Here is a 20,151-nt window from a genome sequence, read left to right on the forward strand (position 1 = left end):
AAATGAGAGTACTTACATTGATGCGAATGCTGATCCTGGCACCTGTCTTCTATCTTTCTTCATGACTCAAGCACATTTTTTTTTAAAGTACCACATGTACAATTAAATATACATTTGTTCCCCTTACAATCACAATCTTGAATAAAAGATTTAAAAACTTGCATTAGGGCAAGGGAAGGGGGTGGGTTTGTCACATGTGCCAGCCAATGTGCAGTGTCCTCAGCCAGCTACAAAGATGTGAAATCTGTTCTCCCTGGTCCAACAGCGGCTACTAGCCATGATGAGTATGGAAAGGGACATACTTAGGGGCAGTAAACCACTTAAATCCAGAGGTTATTGGCAACATCAGGGGAAGGCCTTGACTTCTACACCTTGTTTATTGGCCCTCCAGGCCAAATGGTCAGCCATTGTGTGAAACAGGCTGCTGCAGCCGATGAAACACTGGCCTGATCCAACAGAACTCTTCTTACATTCTTACAGAGCCTGATGATACAGAAAGAGTGCTTGTTCAAACAAGAGGCAGTGGCAACATTCAAATGCCATGTATTTATACCCGACTTACAGAAAATTGCACATTTTTATCCATTTTCCACTGAACTTTCTCACTGTGGGATTTATGAATAGATGTCTTTGGATTGAAGCATATTTTAATGAAAAAAATTAAACATGGAATATAATTTTAATGTACCAAGAAAACATTTCAATTCATTATCTCTTTTAAAGAATATGCTAACCTTTGGCGCACACAGACAAAATATTATTGATTGGTGGGGCTATTCCGTTTGCTTAAATAAACAATTTTCTCCATATTTGCACTGAGGAATAAATAGTTCAGAAAATGTGTAGAAAACAGCTGACCATGGTGATGATCTGCGAATGCTGGGCCCTCATGATTCCCCTTCCCTCCCACATCTTCCTGAAGCAGTTCTAGACTAAATCAGCATTCAAGTCAGCAGCAAATATGTCTACTGATGAGCAATGTGAAGACATGGAAAGTTGGGCCCACTTCTAGGGAAGAAATACCTATCAACACCCATGTTTTTGGTCTATTTATATGCAGCCTTTGATTTGCAAAGGAAAGATGCTACACCAGCTGACTCACCAAAAGGAGAGCCTTGTTTTTATTTTGGACCATTTCCCACAGATCTTCTATACTGGTTCTTAAGCTCCATTGCTTAACATGCCATTGTCAACTACATGGCCACATGGCGCATCTGTAAAGCTCTACAGAAAGTTATGAACATACTTTCCATTCCTTTCAGCTGTTTTTGTTGTCCTGCTGCTGTCAGTTCAGGAAAGTGAATGTCTCTCTTCTCACATCTTGAAATATTGCGCTTCTTTCTGTTTGTGTTGACCATTCCATCAATCTGAGCAGTTCTTTCATATAGGGAGACCTTCTCTATTGGGTTCTAAAATGAAATCAGCATGTATCTAAAAACAACATCGACTGTACATCTTGACCATTGCCTTTATTTAATTCTAACCATGACACAATCATCATGACACAACCATCAAACCTTTTTACAGAAGGTTTATATCACTAGGTAGGGAGCCCTATGGCGTAGAGTGGTAAGCTGCAGTACTGCAGCTCAAGCTCTGCTCACGACCTGAGTCGGATCCTGGTGGATGCTGGACTCAGGTAGCCAGCTCAAGGTTGACTCAGCCTTCCATCTTTCCAAGGTCAGTATGAGTACCCAGTTTCCTGGGGGTAAAGTGTAGATGACTGGGGAAGGCAATGGCAAACCACCCCGTAACAAAAACTCTGCCAAGAAAACGTTGTGATGTGACGTCCCTCCATGGGTCAGTGATGACTCAGTGCATGCACAGGGGACTACCTTTCCCTTATCACTTGGCAGGGCGAGGAATTATTATGATGGGATAGAATAACTAAAATTTTTATATCAGTCAAATAAGCTATTCTTTAGTTGCTTGCAACATCCAGCAACAAATAAATTTCTTTAATCTGCAGCACAACCACCACTTCAGTTGACAAAATGTTCCAGGGCAGGGACTGCCTCTTTTCTTACAACTGTAGTAAAGTTCTATCTGGTCTACATCTGGCTTCCCATTTCTGTACCAGTATGTGAATATTAGACATCACCCCAGCCATAATGGTAGATAGTCACTGGTCAAGAATAATTAGTGGTATGGGACAAAAGGAATCAGCCAAGGTTTTAGCTCTCTGCAAAGCAAAAGAGAGGGAACAGCAGCAACAAGAACTGGGCTATGAGCAAAAGTGGTAATGAAAGACAGAATCTGAGTATGGCTCAAAGAAAGACATCATATTTGCTCTGGCATCAGAAGACACTACAGGTTGACATTTCATAAGTCTAGGAGGAAGCTTTGGCTCATGTACACAATCTCTCCTCCCAGAAAAACTACAGTTTGCAGGAACAAACCAAACTGTGCTGGTTCAGATAGAAAGGCTCCCTCCAAATGCCACCCCCAGCCCCCTGGATAGTTCCTAGATATTTTTCCCCATAGGGAATAATGGAGAGTGGGTGGGGTCACCTTTTGGGGAGCCCATAAAATTGGCCTCCGGGGTCCAATCTTCATGAACCTTGGGCGGGGGGGGGGGGGTCTTTAGAGGACAGTCAGGAATAGGGTCCCTCCAAATTTGGTGACGTTTGGTTGAAAAATGACCCCTCCAACCTACCAGATATATCCCAGAGTGATTTTCTCATTTTAAAAATGGCTGATTTTTTTAAAAAAAAATACCCGATCCGAATTAGAGAATCAATTCGGAATTCAGGGAATTCTGAAATTTTTCTTAGATTTGGTTAAAAAAAATGGATTTACCAAATTTTACCACATTTTTTTGGTCTGCACACCCCTAATCAAAAGTACAAAAAGAACTAGAATGCAATCAACAGAAAGTGAGGATCAAACTACATGTACAGGTTTTTTCAAAGTTGGATCTAGGTTCTTCACAGCCACACAGCTGTGGGGGATGGCTGTTAAAAAATAAAGAACTCAAATGGCCTCAGAATGCCACCACAGGGGAAGGAAGATCTCCTGCCTCCCCTCAAGCCATTTTCCAAATCAGCAAGCAGATGGGTCTTTATTTTTGCTGCTCCACATGGAATATTCTGTAGACGTGGAGCAGTAAAAATAGGGAAATATTCCTCCCCCTCCCCCTGTGTTATTTTGGCAAGGGAAAACAGCTTGGGATGGGACAGGCGCCCTTCCTCCCCCCGCAGTAGTGTTTTGAGGCCATTTGAGCTCTCTTTTATTTTCTTCAATAGTCATTCCCCACAGCTGTATGACGGTGGAAACCTGAGTTGGGTCAGGGAATCCAGACTCAACTCTTTAAAAAACCTGCATATCTAGTTTGACCCTTTAGCATGTCTAAATACCACTGAAATCAGTGCTGTCTAACCACACAGTTAAGTGTAAAATCAGTGGAACCTCAGCATGCTAATTTCAAAAGGCCAAATAACATGGCAGCAGAAATGGTTCTTATATCCCAGACTCTCCCAAGAATATATATATAGTGAGGGCAGGGCTCATCTGGAGGAGGAACACACAGGAACGGCGTTCTGGTAGATCTGAAAAGAGGTCACGTGGGTTTTGGCCCCGCCCACGTGATTCCTTTTCCTCTGAGTGCAAGCCAAGTGGGGCTGGGCTCCAAAGGAACGTAAGTTGCTTGGATTCATTCTGCTCTGCTGGTTTACTTTCATTTGTGACTCGTGAGAGGGGGGGGGAGAGAGAGAGAGAAAATGAGTGAATGGGTGCAAGCCGAGTGGTGCTAAGCTCCAAAGGAACATAAGCTGCTTGGAATTCATGCTGCTTTATTTTCATTTGTGACTTGTGAAAGAGAGTGAGTGCGTGGGTGCAAGCAGGGCTGGCTCTCCAGAGGAGGGTAAGCTGCTTTGTGTTCATTCTGCTTTAAGGAAATACCTGAAGATTTTTGCGGAAAGGGGCCTGAGGGGTGGATGCTGCCTTCTGACACACTTCCGGTGATGTCAGGGGGTGTGGCATATGCTAATGTGATATGCTAATGAGTTATGCTAATGAGTTCCTGCAGTTCTTTTTCTAGGAAATGACCCCTGAGTGAGGGTAAGAACAAAAAGGGTTCAAGGAAGCTCATATCTAGTACTGGAAGTCTGCTAAGGGAAAAGCCACCTGGGGTTATGTTTCATGGAGGTATGTATGGAGACTATACATACACACACCTTTTGGCGGAGGGTTTTGCACCATTCAACCCGCACACACACTTTATATAAAATTGGGACAAACCTTCCTTTAAACAAGATCTGCTGCCACTGAATGCAGTTTGGCCATTAGGCTTGCCAATCTTTTTCAGAATTGTATTTTTTCCCCTCCAGTTGGAAGATCTATTACAACAGCATAAATACACATGTAATTTTAAAAGAATAACTTTTAAACACTTACTTGACTTATACTCCCTTCCTCCTGACGGTTATTAGGACTTCCTTGTACCACTGATGGCCAAGGACTTCGCCTTTTCTTTGCTTTATCTGGTAGTCTGATAATTAAACAGATAAAGGACATACCAAATTTATTCCCAGATAGGGGGGACAGAATGCTTCCTATCTAATGTCTTTAGAATCCAAAATGCAAGAAAATAATGCTATCACTAAGAGTCTCTCTACACAATACATCTTACACAGAGAAGCTCAGGTGACTTAGTTTCTGTGTGGTCTTATATTCAAGTGTATTCTGTCTCCCTAGCAGTGCATGTGTATCCACAATGAGAGAACAAGTATTCCTGTGTCAGATGTCTTGTGGCAGAGAGACTCTTTAAGTTTTTACTGGTACTGGGTGCAGAAGGCAGATTACACTGGTTCTAGTTTAACTGCGCTGACTAGCCATTCAAAGAACTTTTTATGATCTTGGACGCTACACTTTTGTCAGCATGACAACAGTTGTGCCAACAGAATAGCATTTCCATTGGGGGGGATTTTTGCTAACTCCTCTCTCCCCCTATATCTATTAAAATATTTATACCTGACCTTTCTCTGTTATCACAAGGCAGCTTACAAATCCCAATTTCAAATATACATAACACAATAAAACTCCAAACAATCCCTCCTCAAATTGGAGACTCCCAAAAAGCCCTCATACTCCTTTTGGGAAAGGAGGGAGTCACTAACCCACTGGAGCACAATTGGGAGCCAGAGAAAAAGCAGGAGGTAGGAAGTTGTCTTACTCTAGCAAAGCTCCACTCTCTCTGCTTAGGAACCAAGCCACAGTCTTTTAAAGCTTGGACCCAGCACGTCTCTAGGAACAAAAACACTGCAAGCCACAAATTCCACTGATGTGTATCACTTTCAGTCAACATAATAAATTACGAAACACACAGCTGCCCAGGTTATAGATTGGCAGAGGGAAATAGCTCTGACTTCTTGCCCAGTCAAGATAGATGCAACAACTGAAAGTGAGGCAGGGAGGCCAAAGAGATTGTACTGCTGTTATCAAATACTCAACATAATTTCATAGGGAGGTCACGATGAATCCACTTTAGACTGAGATGCTGTGGACTGACAGTGCAGCTGAGCAGCTTGTTTTTTAGATCTAGGTCTACAGATAGAGACTCGGGTCTCTTCTGTGGTTTGTACGGCCTTTGGCCAACATATTGATTGGATCAACTGCCTTTCTTTGAGAGAAGTAACTTGGTCACAGTTAGATGAGCAAGATCTGAGTCCAGAAGTACCTTAAAGACCAACAACATTTACAGGGTATAAGCTTTCGAGGGTCAAGCTCCCTTCTAGGATAGCTTGTAACACGCAACTGATACACAATACTGCTGACTGGTATAAGCTACAGAGATAATACCTTCCAAGTTCTAAAAGAGCTACACTGGCTACTGAACAACTTCCAAGCTCAAATCAAAGTGCTGATTATTACCTTTACAGCCCAATCCTAAGCAGAAAGATACCCAAATTCCACTGATATCATTGACTTTAGAAGGGTGCAGCTGCTGAGGATGGCAATGCTTATCAGTTTCTGATCAAGATAAGATTGCAGCAGTAGCCTCCTAGATTCTCTTAGCCACTAAACCAAGTCAGCTTCCAACAAAAGCATCTCTGAACATCCCAACATGTTAGATATGACTTTAGGCAGAGGAGGAGAATGAGGAGGTATGGGGACAGTCTTTAAGGAAAGGAACAGATACACAATGTGTTACAAAATAGGGATGGGATAAAAAGATACTGTCTCTTCTTGTGGTTTTATGGCTTGTTTTTGTCACCAATTATTGCGTTATTGTATTTAGTAAAAATTAGCAGAAATTGCTGAACAGGAATAGGAGGGACCCTCATATTTCTATTCTAGAATATGAGGGATTCACAGACCTATGAATATACCTGTGAACTGAACCTATGTGTCTGTAGCATGAAACTTTACTTAAAAATTAAACCCCATCTATCAAACTATACATATGGCAAGTGCAATTACTTAAAATGTTCCCCCTGGGTTTTCTAATCTTTAGTTCTGCAGTACATACCTTGAGTTAGAACATAGATAGTGTGAGCTGAAGTTTGTGGTAAGATTTCCACAATTTGGGTGAATGCGAGGCATTATCACAGGAGGAGCTTGTGAAGCATCTTCCTTTGCACAACCAGCATCAGTGCCAGGTGATGGCAGGGCAGTTCCATCTCTGCTTGCAGGTTTGTTCTCATGAGGAACATTCAGAGCATTCTGAGACAAAGCACCCCACTGTCCAGTTTTATCTTCTTGTTCAGTCTTTTTAATCTCGGAGAGTTCAGATTTTAATCCTTTCATTTTGATACCTTTGACCTTTATCTCCTTTGCCTTTTTGATCTTTTCAGTATCCTGGAAAAGGTAATGCACACAATCATCTAACAATTATTTTTGTCTTGATACTTAAAAGGTGGAATATTCCAGTTTTCTATGAAGGTCAATAGGGATATGCACCTGTATTAGAATGGTCTGAAAGTACATGTTCTACACTACAATTCTAGGGACACTCTCCTGGGATTAAGCCGCCCTCACTGAATACATTTGAATAGGATGATACTTAGGATGTGAACTAAGCTGAAGTAAAGCAAGTCAATGGATAAATGGAAGACCTCCTTTAAATAACCTACCTCAGTTGCCCTGAATTTCATGACAGAACACTGGGATAACTCTGCCACTGGGGCAGGCTGTTGGAGTAAAGGATTGGGGCCCTACCTCACAGACAGGTCCCAAAAGTAGTCTTTAGTTAGTAAACCCGAGTTACAGCGTGTGTGTTTATCTGTGGAGGTGGTAGGATGGGTTGAGAAAAGCTTACTGTATGTATGTTCATTCAGTCTTTTGCATTTGAAGTACTACATACATTATCAACTAAAGCCTCCCAATAATTAAGCTGTTGTTATTCATTACTATTATTATTATTATTTTCATTTATAGTCTGCCTTTCTTACTGAGACTTAAGGCAGATTACAAAATATGAAAATAAATTAAAACAGACAACAAAATCCTCCAACAAACAGTACAGTAGGACTAGTATTACAGAAGTGGAAAAACAATGTAAATGAAAACCAGTCTAAGGCATGGCATACCAGAATAAAGGAAGGGGGTTACAAATGTAGACACCATTGTAGTTAAAAAGGAGGGGATATGTACAATAAACTGTATTACTATTCCTTATAGAAGCAATCTCCTGTGATGTTCTATTATATTACTCTTCTAATCCCTTTGTAAATACACCCTCCTAAGCATTTTTGTTTTGGACAGTCTACAAAACAGTAGACACACGGGGGCCTTCCTGATGCCCTCACTGCACAAGGTGGGAGCCACCGCAGAATGTCTGCATGAACAAACAGTTGCTGATTTTATCCATTTGTAGGCTGGCACCTTCAGAATGCTTTGCTCAGATGAGAGAAGCTGTCACAGCAGAGCACAGCAAGAGATGTGGTATGAACTGGAATATAAATGCAATAATAAATAAAATAATGAAGACTAACAGGAAAAACAATGAAGTCATGCTTCATTCTTTTCTCTGTTTTTTTCCCTTTTGCTTATGAAACTGGGACCCTTCTTCCTATAAAACTGAAACTTGGCAGGATGAATCCTTTGTGAGGGCTACAATATTGGAAAATGTCATCCAGATTGGATGGAAAACAAAGTAGTTAGAGCTGGAATTGCCCCTAATTTTGAGTAGTCTGAACATTTGTATTAAACATAGTGATGTGCAAAAGAAAAAAATATTCAATACCAAGGATTTTCTTAATATACTGGATAGGTCTCTAATTTTACTTTACTTTAAAGCAAATCTTCCTACTTCATTTGCAGTTTAGCTTTCAAACTATAAAATGTTTTAAAACACAACACGTTGTAAAACACAACACATGGATCACCACCCCACCCCCGTGCTCTTCAGACTTTGCTTTTGAGAGACTATCCATGTCCTGTTCCTTTGTTGGACACAGCCTAGCTAAATTCTGATCGTGTTGTCAGCAGACAGATAACCTGTATACAACTAGTTCAATCTGAGGCAGCCTTCCAAAAAGTCAGGACTGGCTGACAAATAATGAAGGTGGCATGGGCTCACATCACAGTTAGTAATTTCCTCTGACGAACATCTTTGTATTCCCAAAGCAAGCTAAACTGCTACACAAAAATAACCTGCAACCAATGTAAATCAATGATGTGTATTCTAGTTAGAGGGGCTATGTTGACATTACTTATCCTAGACCCCTGATAATCCTGCCGAGCTCCACTCTGTCATTCATAATTTTACCAGGAGTTACTTACACACTCTAAAGTCTATTGTCAAATGCTTGAACTGGAATATTTAACTGAGTATGATGCCAATCCCGAATGCCATGCCTGTGTGGCACAATCATGGAGTAACAGAATTCACACCACCCCAGACAGGAAGGATATTAGCTCAAAACAGAAATATTGGTATGAGGGCCTGTCTTCATGTAATCTGATTTCTGAAGGTAACAGTGAAAGCGCTTGGTCGTTCCAGAATTGTTTCTCAGGCAGAAGCTGAGCCTTAAATTCTTTTGTTGCTTTTTACCCTCTGGGACTGCCAAAGGATCATGAATGAATACAAAATAATACTAAAAATGATTGTCATTCTTACCTTCCCAACAACTGGGCCATTCTGAAGCACATTAATATTAGCCATTTTCTTTTCACCTTCAATTTGTTCAGATGCTTTATTATTGTCTCTGAATTTTGACAGAAAACTCAGCTTTGCTTCTTGTAGCAATTTGGCATTCAGTTCCGGTATGAATCTGAAAAGCATCAAACACACATACAAGCAAAGGTCATCTAGTAATTCCTTTTACCAAGTGCAAGATTTGGGTCCAGTAGCACCTTAGAGACCAACTAGATTTCCAGGGAGTGAGCTTTTGCAAGTCAAAGCCTGGTGAAGGGAGCTCTTGAAAGCTCTTGAAAGCTCACACCTGAACCTAGTTGGTCTCTAAGGTGCTACTGGACCCAAATCTTGCTCTTCTACTACAGACCAATATGACTACTCATCTGAAAGTACCTTTTAACAGGTCTGTCTCCTGACCATGCCCATCCTTTCACAAGCAACCCTCATAATCAGTTGTCACCATCCAGAGCAGTATGCTACAAGCACACTGTATGGATAATACTTGAGGGAACCCCCTATTCAACTTCAACTTCTGCTTCTTGTGAGCATACTATATTTAGCAGAACTACAAAGCATGCCAAACTGAACGCATCTGTTCTACATCTTAGTTGTGGCCCTCAGGCAAAGCCTTTAATGGAGTTTGTGCATTGTCTGTCAAGGAAACCATTTCTTTCTCTTTACAAAATGTACTCAACCTTTCAAGTTCAATTTCAGCCATCATATGAATTATACACCAGTTAATTTATTGTATTCTAAAGATCAAGGATTCTTTTTTGTCATCGCACTTTAACAAATCCTTTTGAGGGTTGAGAAAACAGAACAAATGCCTAAACAGATTTGCAACAAATTTGCTAAATATGCATTAGTTCTTTTTCCTGCCATTGTTATTTAATATTTCACACCATGATTAATTCAAGGGAGGAAAAATCATAAAGTGGATTTTCTGAAACTTATTTGTCCATTTAACAGTAAAATATAACTTTCTAGCATAATTTAAATACATTCACTTGAAAATGTCCTATTTCTTTCCAAACAAGGGTGTGGTTTTACTTTTCAATCTGCAAGAGCAATCAGACCATTGAAACAATTCCCTTTTTGGTTTTTACTCCACAAAATACAAAACCTACTGCCTGGGGCCCAAACTCACAACCAGCAGAGGAAGCTGCAGGGAGTGATGCTACCCAAGATCCACACCTCTCAGTCAACCACTATCTAGTATATGTTTTCCCCATCCTTAGTTAGGGTTGCATACATGGAACTCCCTTCTCCATTTTAGTGTCACGATAATGCTATGAAGTTAGGGCCAAGCTACAAAGTGATGGCTTCCTGGGCTTTTAAACCCATGTCTGCTGGCACCATTTTAATTGATTTATAGTTTTTTAACACAGCGCTGCAAGACCCTCCACCAGAACAGGCACACAACAGGGCAGTTCTAGTCACGCGAGCTTGCTTTCCTACTGCTCTCTCCTCCTTTCACAGGAGGAAGACAGGTGACCTGGCTAGCTATCTCCGCATACTGTCTCCCTACTATTAACTACACCCACCAAATGTCTTCGAGGTGCAAGAGACTGCCAGGCTGTTTGCTGTGCCTGGGAGTGGCAATCTTCACCATGTACAAAAATGAATAGATTTTGTATTAGGAGCTGCCTTGTATTTATTTCTTATGAAAAGCAGTGTTGAAGTGATCCTCAGGAATAGAGCAGAGTGATTCACGAGCATGTAATATCCTGGAAGTGGGGCGCATTCTGAAAGCGCTCAAATGAAAGCACATATTCTGCCTAAGTTACCAACCCCACAGAGGGTCCTGTGAATGCAGATAGCAATGGATTCAGGGAACTTTCCAAACTGGAAGTGTTGGCCTTTGTGCAAGTGTCCTACACTCAGTCATGGAAGAGTTAAATTGTTGTTCTGTTTGTTTAGTCAGATAGCTAGTTAGCACAGGACCACTTAGGCTTCGAGAGAAGTTCCTGACAGAGAAAGTGGGTGTCTTTAGTCTTAATGAGAGAATCTAGGATTGTCTATTAGATGAGCCAGTTTATTGTGGGGCAATTAGCTAGCAACATATACTAAGGTTTTATTGCTTTGTTCAGTCGTCTGCTACTCCACTACACTTCTACTACTTCACTAGACTATTCAATCTAAGTTTTTCTCTCTCTAGGACCTAGTTGAAACTGTCAAGATGTAGTCAGAAACTGACTTCCGGTTTGGGATCCATGAAGGTCTAACGCAGCTCTAAGAGCTGAGCTGTCCGGGCTGCTGTTTTGGAGGCTGGAGGGGCTAAAATTGCCCGCGGCCAACTGTTCTCAGGCGGAGAACAGGCATAAAATGCTCAAGAACCTCAGGGCGCGTTGATCTCGGGCGAGGGGGGGTCCTGCGCAACGGACTCTCTCCCGTCCCTTGAGGTCCCACCCGAAGACAGGTTTTGCCAAAATCTCTGCAGTAGCTTAGGAGCCAATGCGGTTGGCATAAGACCTACATGCCCAAGCTTCAACAGGGACAAGAAGAGCTGGAGGGAAGTGGAGATTGAAACAGTGATTACAACCCGCGGAAGCGTTTAAGAAGGTAAAGATCACTATCTCTTGAAATGGGACAGATTACTTAAAATAAGGAAGCATTAAAGTAGATTTCAAAACTGCAACAGAGTGATTATAAGGAGGGGAAGTTCCGGCAAGAACTGTATTAAAAAAAGGACTAACTAAAACGGAGTTATTAAGGAAATTGGACTATTGTTTTACATACCTGTGGTGACAAAGAGATAGTGGGCTGTGAGAAAGTTTTACCATCGCGAGAACTGCTGTGGGAGGACGGGAAACAGGAAGTACGTAACAACGATAGAGTTGCTGGAGAGAAGCGGCCCTTTCTGGACTACAGGAAGAAGGGAATCGCCATCTTTGAAAGGAGAAGAGTCGCGGCTTCAGCAGAAGAGGAAGTAAGCCATATTGGATTACAAGTAAGGGGGAATAACCATAGAGGAACCATAGAGAAAAGACGCCCGACATTTTGGACTCTTTAATTGACTTTTTGGGAATAAGACCGGGACATTTAAACTAAGAGAATATTAAGCTAAACACCACGGAGCTAAGGAAGCGAGCGGACTCATGGGAGCGAGGCAAAGCAAGCCCCACGATGTCGAAAAAAGAGTGGCAAGCGGCGATAGAGAACTTGGACAAAAAGCTCTCAGAAGGGATTAAGGAGCTTAAGGACATGATACCCGAGTTGGCGAAAGAGTTTAAAGAGACACTTAAGAATGAACTGGCAGAAGTGAAAAAAGGTATGGAAACGATACAAAATGACTTGCAAGCAACACAGCAAAGAGTTAATGTAGTAGAAAATGCGGTGGAGACTCTAGCAGATACGCAACGAACTGAGATGAGGGTGATGAGGGCTAGAATGGCAGTTGCGGAGAGTAAACATATGGAGAAGCAGCTGAGGTTTCGAGGCTTGCCGGAAGTGGAAGGAAAGACGGCCCAAGAACAGATTACTGAGGTGTTGGCTGAGTACCTGGGGAGGAGGAGGAAATTGGGGCTATCCTAGATGTGGTGTACAGAATAAACTCAAGATTTGTGACCCAGAGGAAACTACCAAGAGACGTGATTGTGCAGTTCACGACTAGAAACATGAGAGAAATGATTGTGAGCAAGCAATTTCAAGTCCCATTGGAGGTTGATGGCAAGACGGTTATTATTATGAAGGAGCTACCCAGATCGGTGTTGCTAGACCGGAAAAAATATAAAATCCTAGTCCAGATTCTGAAGGACATGAAAATAAGGTATAGATGGGAAATGCCTGAAGGAATGTCCTTTGAATTTGGTGGAGTGAAAAAGCGCATCAGATCTGAATTAGAAATGGAAAAGTTTATTAGGGACAATGAAAAGGACTTACCAACAATAAGGCCATGAATATGGAGTGTAAATTATTATCTTGGAATGTAAATGGACTTAATTCACCTAATAAGAGAAAAAATATCTTCCACTGGCTATCAAAACAAAAATGTGATATTGTGTGTCTACAAGAAACCAATATTAGAAAGCAGGATGTAAAATATTTAAAAATGAACAAATTGGGCAATGACTTTGTAGCGGCCTCAACAAAGAAAAAAAGAGGAGTGGTGCTGTATATAAAAGAGGAGCTACAGCCAAAATTAGTGGTGAGAGACGCGGAAGCCAGATTTTTAGCAGTGGAATGTATATGGAATTTAAAGAAAGTGTTGGTGATTGGAATTTATGCACCTAATGGAGCGAAAGAAAGCTTCTTTGAGGATTTAAGGAAGCAACTGGATGAACTTTCTTACGATCAGATAATTTTAGCTGGTGACTTCAATGGAGTTACTAATTTGGATCAGGACAAGAAATCAGTAACTGCACAAAAGAAAAGAGGATTACTACCAAAGGCTTTTTTTGTATTAATGCAACAAGAAACTTTAGAGGATGTATGGAGAAGGCAGAATCCCAAATGTAGACAATATATGTTTTTTTCGGCGAGACATTCTACGTTATCACGAATTGATATGATCTGGGCCTCAAAGGACTTAGCGCTTTGGACTAAGGATGTGGAAATATTGCCTATGGTAGGCTCAGATCATAATCCAATTATGTGGAAGTTCGGAAAAAGAATTAAAAGGAGAGGATGGAGGATAAATGAGGACTTGCTACAAGAAGGAGAAAATATGGAGATGTTGAGAAGGGAGACTAAGTTCTTCATACAATACAACATGAACAGAGAAGTACCAACCAATAAGGTATGGGACACTTACAAGGCAGTAATTAGAGGCATACTAATGGACTTAAATGGAAGAGCCAGAAAAAAAAGAGAAGAAAAGAGACAGGAGATTATGGAGAAAATAAAAGCCAAAGAGATACAATTAAAGAAAAGACCAGGGAAAAAGAAGATATATCAGGATATTAAAATCCTTCAAGAGCAATTGACGGCAATGAACAACAGAGAATTGGAATGGAATCTTAAGAGATTGAATCAAAAGTCGTTTGAGGGCGCAAATAAACCTGGGAAATATCTGGCGTGGCAATTGAAGAAGAGAAAGGAGAAGAAAGTAATAAATAAAATCTGTGAAGATAATAAAGTGCATTTGGAACAGACTGCCATTAGTAGAGCCTTTTATAAATTTTATGCAAAGTTGTACAGTAAAAAAGAAGTGAATAAAGACTCAATAGCAAGTTATTTGGAGGAAATGAAACTACCAGCAATTTCAGAGGGATGGAGAGACAAACTGAATAGCAAAGTGACGGAAGAAGAGATAAGAAAGGCAATACAGTCAACAAATTTGGGGAAAGCGCCAGGACCTGATGGACTGACAGCAAAATTTTACAAGGTAATGGCTAATGAACTGGTGCCATTTTTAAAAGAAGTGATCAATGGAGTTTTGAGGGACCAAAGGATTCCAGATACTTGGAGCGAGGCCAACATATCATTGATCCCAAAAGAGGGACAAGACTTGACTAATGTTAAAAATTACAGACCTATCTCGTTACTGAATAATGACTATAAAATCTTTGCGAAAATATTGGCGGAGAGAGTAAAGGGATGGATGTCCGAATTCATAGCGGAGGAACAAGCTGGTTTTTTACCCAATAGACAAATTAAAGACAATTTAAGGACAGTCATAAATGCTGTTGAATACTATGATAAGCGTTGTGACAAGGAGGTTGGATTCTTCTTTGTGGATGCTGAAAAAGCATTTGACAATTTGAACTGGGACTTCATGTTTGCCACTATGGAACAGCTACAAATGGGGGAAAGATTTATAAGAGCAGTAAAAGAAATCTATAGGGACCAGAGTGCAGCAATTGTGGTGAATGACGAGGTGACTAAGAAACTGACTATAGGTAAAGGCACAAGACAAGGTTGCCCGTTGTCTCCACTGTTGTTTATTTTGGTCTTGGAAATACTGATGATACAGATTCGAGAAGATGATGCAATCCGTGGAATAAAAATAAAAGAATTTTCCTATAAGGTCAGAGCATTTGCGGATGATATAATGTTAATTGTGGAGGATCCAATTGAGAATATGCCAAAGGTAATAGAGAAAATTAAGGAGTTTGGAGACTTGGCAGGATTTTATGTAAACAAAAAGAAGTCAAAGATATTATGTAAAAATATGACCAAACAAAAACAACAGCAATTAATGGAAATAACAGACTGTGAAGTAACAAACAAGGTGAAATATCTAGGAATTGAATTGACTGCAAAGAATATAGATTTATTCAAAAACAACTATGAGAAACTGTGGACTCAGATAGAGCGAGACTTGATTAAATGGAATAGACTGAGTTTGTCATGGTTGGGGAGAATTGCAGTAGTAAAGATGAATGTATTGCCAAGAGTGATGTTTCTGTTACAAACAATACCAATTATTCGGGACTCTAAGCAGTTTGAAAAATGGCAGAGGAAAATATCGGACTTTGTCTGGGCAGGCAAGAAGCCTCATGTGAAAATGAAAGTACTGCAAGATTCAAAGGAAAGAGGTGGAATGCAGTTGCCCAACCTAAGACTCTACCACGATGCAATTTGTTTGGTGTGGTTGAAAGACTGGATGACATTGAAAAACCGTAAACTACTGGCCTTAGAGGGATGTAAAAAGATATTTGGATGGCACGCGTATATGTGGTATGATAAAGTAAAAGCGGACTCTATGTTCTTACACCATTATATTCGAAGAAGCCTCTTCACAATTTGGAAGAAGTATAGAAATTACCTACAGGATGGAATCCCTTCCTGGGTGGTTCCATATGAAGTAATAGATCCGAGAACTGTCGATAATGAACAACAGTGTTTAACGTACAAGGAGATAACACGAATAGAATCCTCTAAATTAAGAATCAAGACGCAGGAAGAGCTGTCTCCAAGTTATGATTGGTTTCAATATGGACAGATTAGAGATCTTTATTATTCGGACTGGGCGAATGGAGGGATAAGAACGGACAATTCGGAATTAGAGGAGGTAATTTTGCAAGCGGATAATAAAGAAATCTCTAAGACTTACAAAGTGCTGTTAAAATGGTTTACAGAAGATGAGACAGTCAAAGTCCAAATGGTGAAGTGGGCAATAAACTTTAACAAAGAGATAACAATGGAGGCGTGGGAATACTTGTGGAAAAATACGTTGAAGACTACGACATGCACCAACATTAAAGAGAATGTCTATACAATGATTTATCGTTGGTATTTGACACCAAAGAAAATTGCGCTAGGGAATTCTAATATGTCTAATAAATGCTGGAAATGCAAAAAGCATGAAGGATCTTTGTATCACATGTGGTGGACTTGTGAGGTAGCTAAGCAGTACTGGGGGGAAATAATAGAAGCAATAAGTGAGATTTTACAATTTCAAGTCAGTAAGAACCCAGAACTGCTGCTACTGAACTTGGGAATGGAAGACATTCCAGCACAATATAGGACATTGTTATTTTACATGACAACAGCGGCAAGACTTTTATATGCGCAAAAATGGAAAGTACAAGAAGTGCCAACAATCGAGGACTGGATTTACAAATTGCTGTACATGGCGGAAATGGACAAAATGACGAGAAAACTGAGAGATCTTGATCCAGGACAGTTTAACATGGATTGGGAGAAGTTGAAGCAATATCTGGGGAAAAAATGGGAGGTGGGAGGAGATCTGTGGCAGTTTGAAAATTACTGAAATATAATAAAAGAAGAGAGAAGTGACTGTACCGGGGGGAGGGAATTTAAACAAGAAGTTCTAAGCAATTATGTTATTTGATTATCACATATAGTACTAAATAATAGAGATGTTATTATAAGAATTATAAGGACATAAGTTAACTAAATATAGTTCTGGTAGATAACTGTGTAATAGATAAATTATATAATTAAAATAGAGTGAATATAAGAAAGGGGGAAAGAAGTATATAGTAACATATAGAATATAAGTCAAATTGATTGATTTATATTGAATGTATACAGTGTTAGAGAAGTACTTGGAAATACGTAGAATATGGTCAAATTGATTGACCCACACTGATGAGATTAGAGTGATTAAGTAAGAGAACAAAAAAAATGGAGAAAATGTTACATTATTAAAGAAGATATGCTAGGAATGTAATATTTAGTTTGATAAGTTAAGTGGGGAAGGGAATAAAGATAGTACGGTGTTAGAATATATCAGCTTAGAAGAGAATGAAAGTGTATGCTTAATAGAAGAAAGCAAGTTTGAAATGAGTGAGAAAAAAGATAGAGAAGGGGTTGGAAAACTGTTGGAAGTCAACAAAAGGGGGGGAAGGGAGGGGGTTAGAATTGGAATAAATTAAAGGGAAATGATTGTATTGAATAATTATAGGATTTCTAATCCAATAAAATTAAAAAAAAAAGATGTAGTCAGAAACTGTTTGTTGTTTTTCCTACCAAATGTACCCTTTTTACCCTTTTATGTAGTAAAGTATTTTTATAGAGATAGAATCACAGAAGTCTGTCTACTTGTTTCCATTGTACGATTATCAAACTCTGCAACTCTACAGACTTATATCTAATTGCTGTGCAACCGCCAAGAGGAAGGAGCCAGGATGGGGCTGGGGGGGCTAGATAGCTCCATTTTCTTGTATCTGCTGAAGCCCAGTGCGCCTGCCCTGCCCTCCCTCTTCCTGGCCCCTTTGCAAAGAAGCACTGCTGAATCCAAGTTTGAGCCTTCCTGTCTCCACACACGGATTCAATGCTAGGCTGGGCAAGGGGAACCAGGGCAGGCAGCACAAGTTCACCTTATGATTGGAGCAGCATGATGAGGGGCAGCTGGGCCACCATCTTCCTCCTGCATCTTCCTTGGGCAAGCCGGTCAGCAAACTCACTTGACTTGGGCTGCCCCAGTGTGCACCTGTTCAAGAAGAGGGCCTCGCAGCTCTGTATTAAAAAACTACAAATCAATTAAAATGATGTCAGCAGACATGGGCTTAAAACCTTCCTGTAGTTTGGCCTTTAGGCTGAGAGAGAAAGAGAGCAACTGAACCAAAGCTACCCAACAGGCTTTATATAAAGCGGAAGTTTGAACCTGTCTCCCAGATCCCAGTCCAACATTCTAACCAATATACCAGATATTTAAAAATTCAGCTGGCTTTTGGTTTTTGTTGCCCCCTGTAATGATTCCAAGTAAATGGGTGCATGTGTCTTTAAATGTTTGGTGAGATAGGTGAAGGGGGGGGTGAAAGAGGGAGATGAGTGAGTGATATGATTGGTTGATGACAGAGAGTGGGTGGAGTGAAAGCAGTTTTCAGTTATTGAGGGAGAGAAAAAGATTCAGTTAGGGCAAGAGAGGCGAGCTGTGTGCAGCCTGAGGGTGTTCATGTATTTGTGAAGGAAAGGCAACCTGAGTGGAAGCCTGAACTGAGTGTGTCTGTGAGACTATATATTCATTCTATTTGAAGCAGGCAAACTGTGTGTGCGCCTGAGAGAGAAAGAATTGAGAGAGAGAAGAAAGCAGGCTAGCTGTGTGCTGCCTGAATATGTTGGAGTGTTTATGAGAGAAATATAACCTGTGTGGAACCTGAACTGAGCATGTTTGTGAAAGGACACTCAGTCAGGGAAAGAGAGGCCAGCTGTGTGAATGAGAGTAAATGAAGTAACTTTAAGAACTAAGAACTACTGTTATGAAACCAATACGCTTCTTGAAAAATAAACATTTATTTTGTTTTATTATATCCCAGTGTAGCTGTCATTGCTATATCCCATTCATATCCTCAGGGCCACATAGAACCACGAAGGAGCCTGATGCTTAAGCACGTTACCAAAGGGGAAATCTGAATAAAATATTTTGGAATAATACATTCCTGGTGGCAGCAAACTACCCAGAGGGTGTAAGGGGAAGATTAAAAGAAAAATCTACCCCAAAGAAAGTGAAGATCATAACACCCCCCTCCAAAGCAATTGCATTAAATATTTTGATTTGAATGGCAAGGATACAGTATCCCAGCAACAAAGTGCTAACCCCTTAGAGGAAGATGTTTTGATCCCTGAACAAATTAACAACTGTGCATCTATCATGCAAAAAGCCAATCATCTTGAAAGGATTCTAAAGTGACTTCTGAAACCCGATTCCAAATGCTTACTTTTCAACAAACCCATCTCTGGTAAAATATTCATGCTTCAACAAATCAGCAGAGGATATCCTATCTGCAGGGTCCATTTGCAAACAAGCCTGGAAAATGATGGCATTCGTTTAGAACACAAAATTTTGGCAATCATGTAGTGATAAATTCCACAAACTAAAGTTTGGAATTATATAATAATTCCTTGTTATTTTACAAATATTTAAGGAATGTTGACATGCAATCCATTTAACCTTCTTTCCATTTTGTTTTGATATGTAGATCTCCTTTCATTACCACAAAATCTAGCACACCTAAACAATTTGTAAAGCTCCACCCATCAGTTTACATGTATGCAGAAGGCCAAAATTTACAGTTAACAGCTTTTATTTAATGGTGCTTTAAATTAAACATCCTGATCTTCAAGCTGCTTTCAGTTACATTGGCTGAAATTGCCCCTGGATTGGCCACAATTCCTCCAACATACACCTGGTATAAAAGGCAGGTTTTAGTCTACACCACTTGATATCTGCTGGTGATTTCCTCATTGCAATGGAACTCACAATGGCCAATTTAATACACATTTGCACTTCAAAATCGGCCCTGTAGTTAGTTAGGACAGCATTGACACAATGACTTGGTTCTGATTCTCTGTGTAACTCTCATTATAGCTGGGAATTCAGAGGCATTCATAGTTACAACAAGACATCCCTACGCCCACACTTTCCTTGCTTCAGCCTCTTGTGGTTGCCAGTTCCCTTTTCCACTGGAGGTCATCTGATGGCTTTTTTAAAAATCAGCACTTACTAGATTGTTACAGTGCAATAGTGTTATAGTGTTCTATGAGCTTCTCTGAATTCCCAGCTTCCTTTATATTAAAAAAAATCCCTAAGCTTTGAACCTTTAACGTTTGCCCAAAAAAGCCCTCCGGTGACCCCAGGGTGAGGGGGCGGGGAGAGGCAGCACAAGGAAAATGCCATCAATGTGAGAAGATCCTTCGAAAATGTGTCCCTTCCCTTCTAC

At 40.3% G+C, this 20,151-nt stretch overlaps 1 protein-coding gene across 1 annotated transcript in view; it reads right to left on the reverse strand.

The window, feature by feature from the left end:
• LOC129329091 (serine/threonine-protein phosphatase 2A catalytic subunit alpha isoform) overlaps window positions 1–20,151 on the reverse strand; it is a 101,861-nt gene that overhangs the window by 61,893 nt on the left and 19,817 nt on the right. Inside the window, exons 6-10 of the mRNA XM_054978517.1 lie at window positions 19,150–19,238; window positions 9,062–9,215; window positions 6,470–6,798; window positions 4,396–4,489; window positions 1,247–1,409 (exon numbers count right to left, since the gene is read on the reverse strand). Of these exons, the coding sequence (XP_054834492.1) occupies window positions 1,247–1,409; window positions 4,396–4,489; window positions 6,470–6,798; window positions 9,062–9,215; window positions 19,150–19,238 (829 nt within the window). The remainder of the gene's footprint in view (window positions 1–1,246; window positions 1,410–4,395; window positions 4,490–6,469; window positions 6,799–9,061; window positions 9,216–19,149; window positions 19,239–20,151) is intronic.

The sequence above is a fragment of the Eublepharis macularius genome, chromosome 4 (assembly GCF_028583425.1).
Source record: "Eublepharis macularius isolate TG4126 chromosome 4, MPM_Emac_v1.0, whole genome shotgun sequence".
Classification (NCBI taxonomy): domain Eukaryota; kingdom Metazoa; phylum Chordata; class Lepidosauria; order Squamata; family Eublepharidae; genus Eublepharis; species Eublepharis macularius.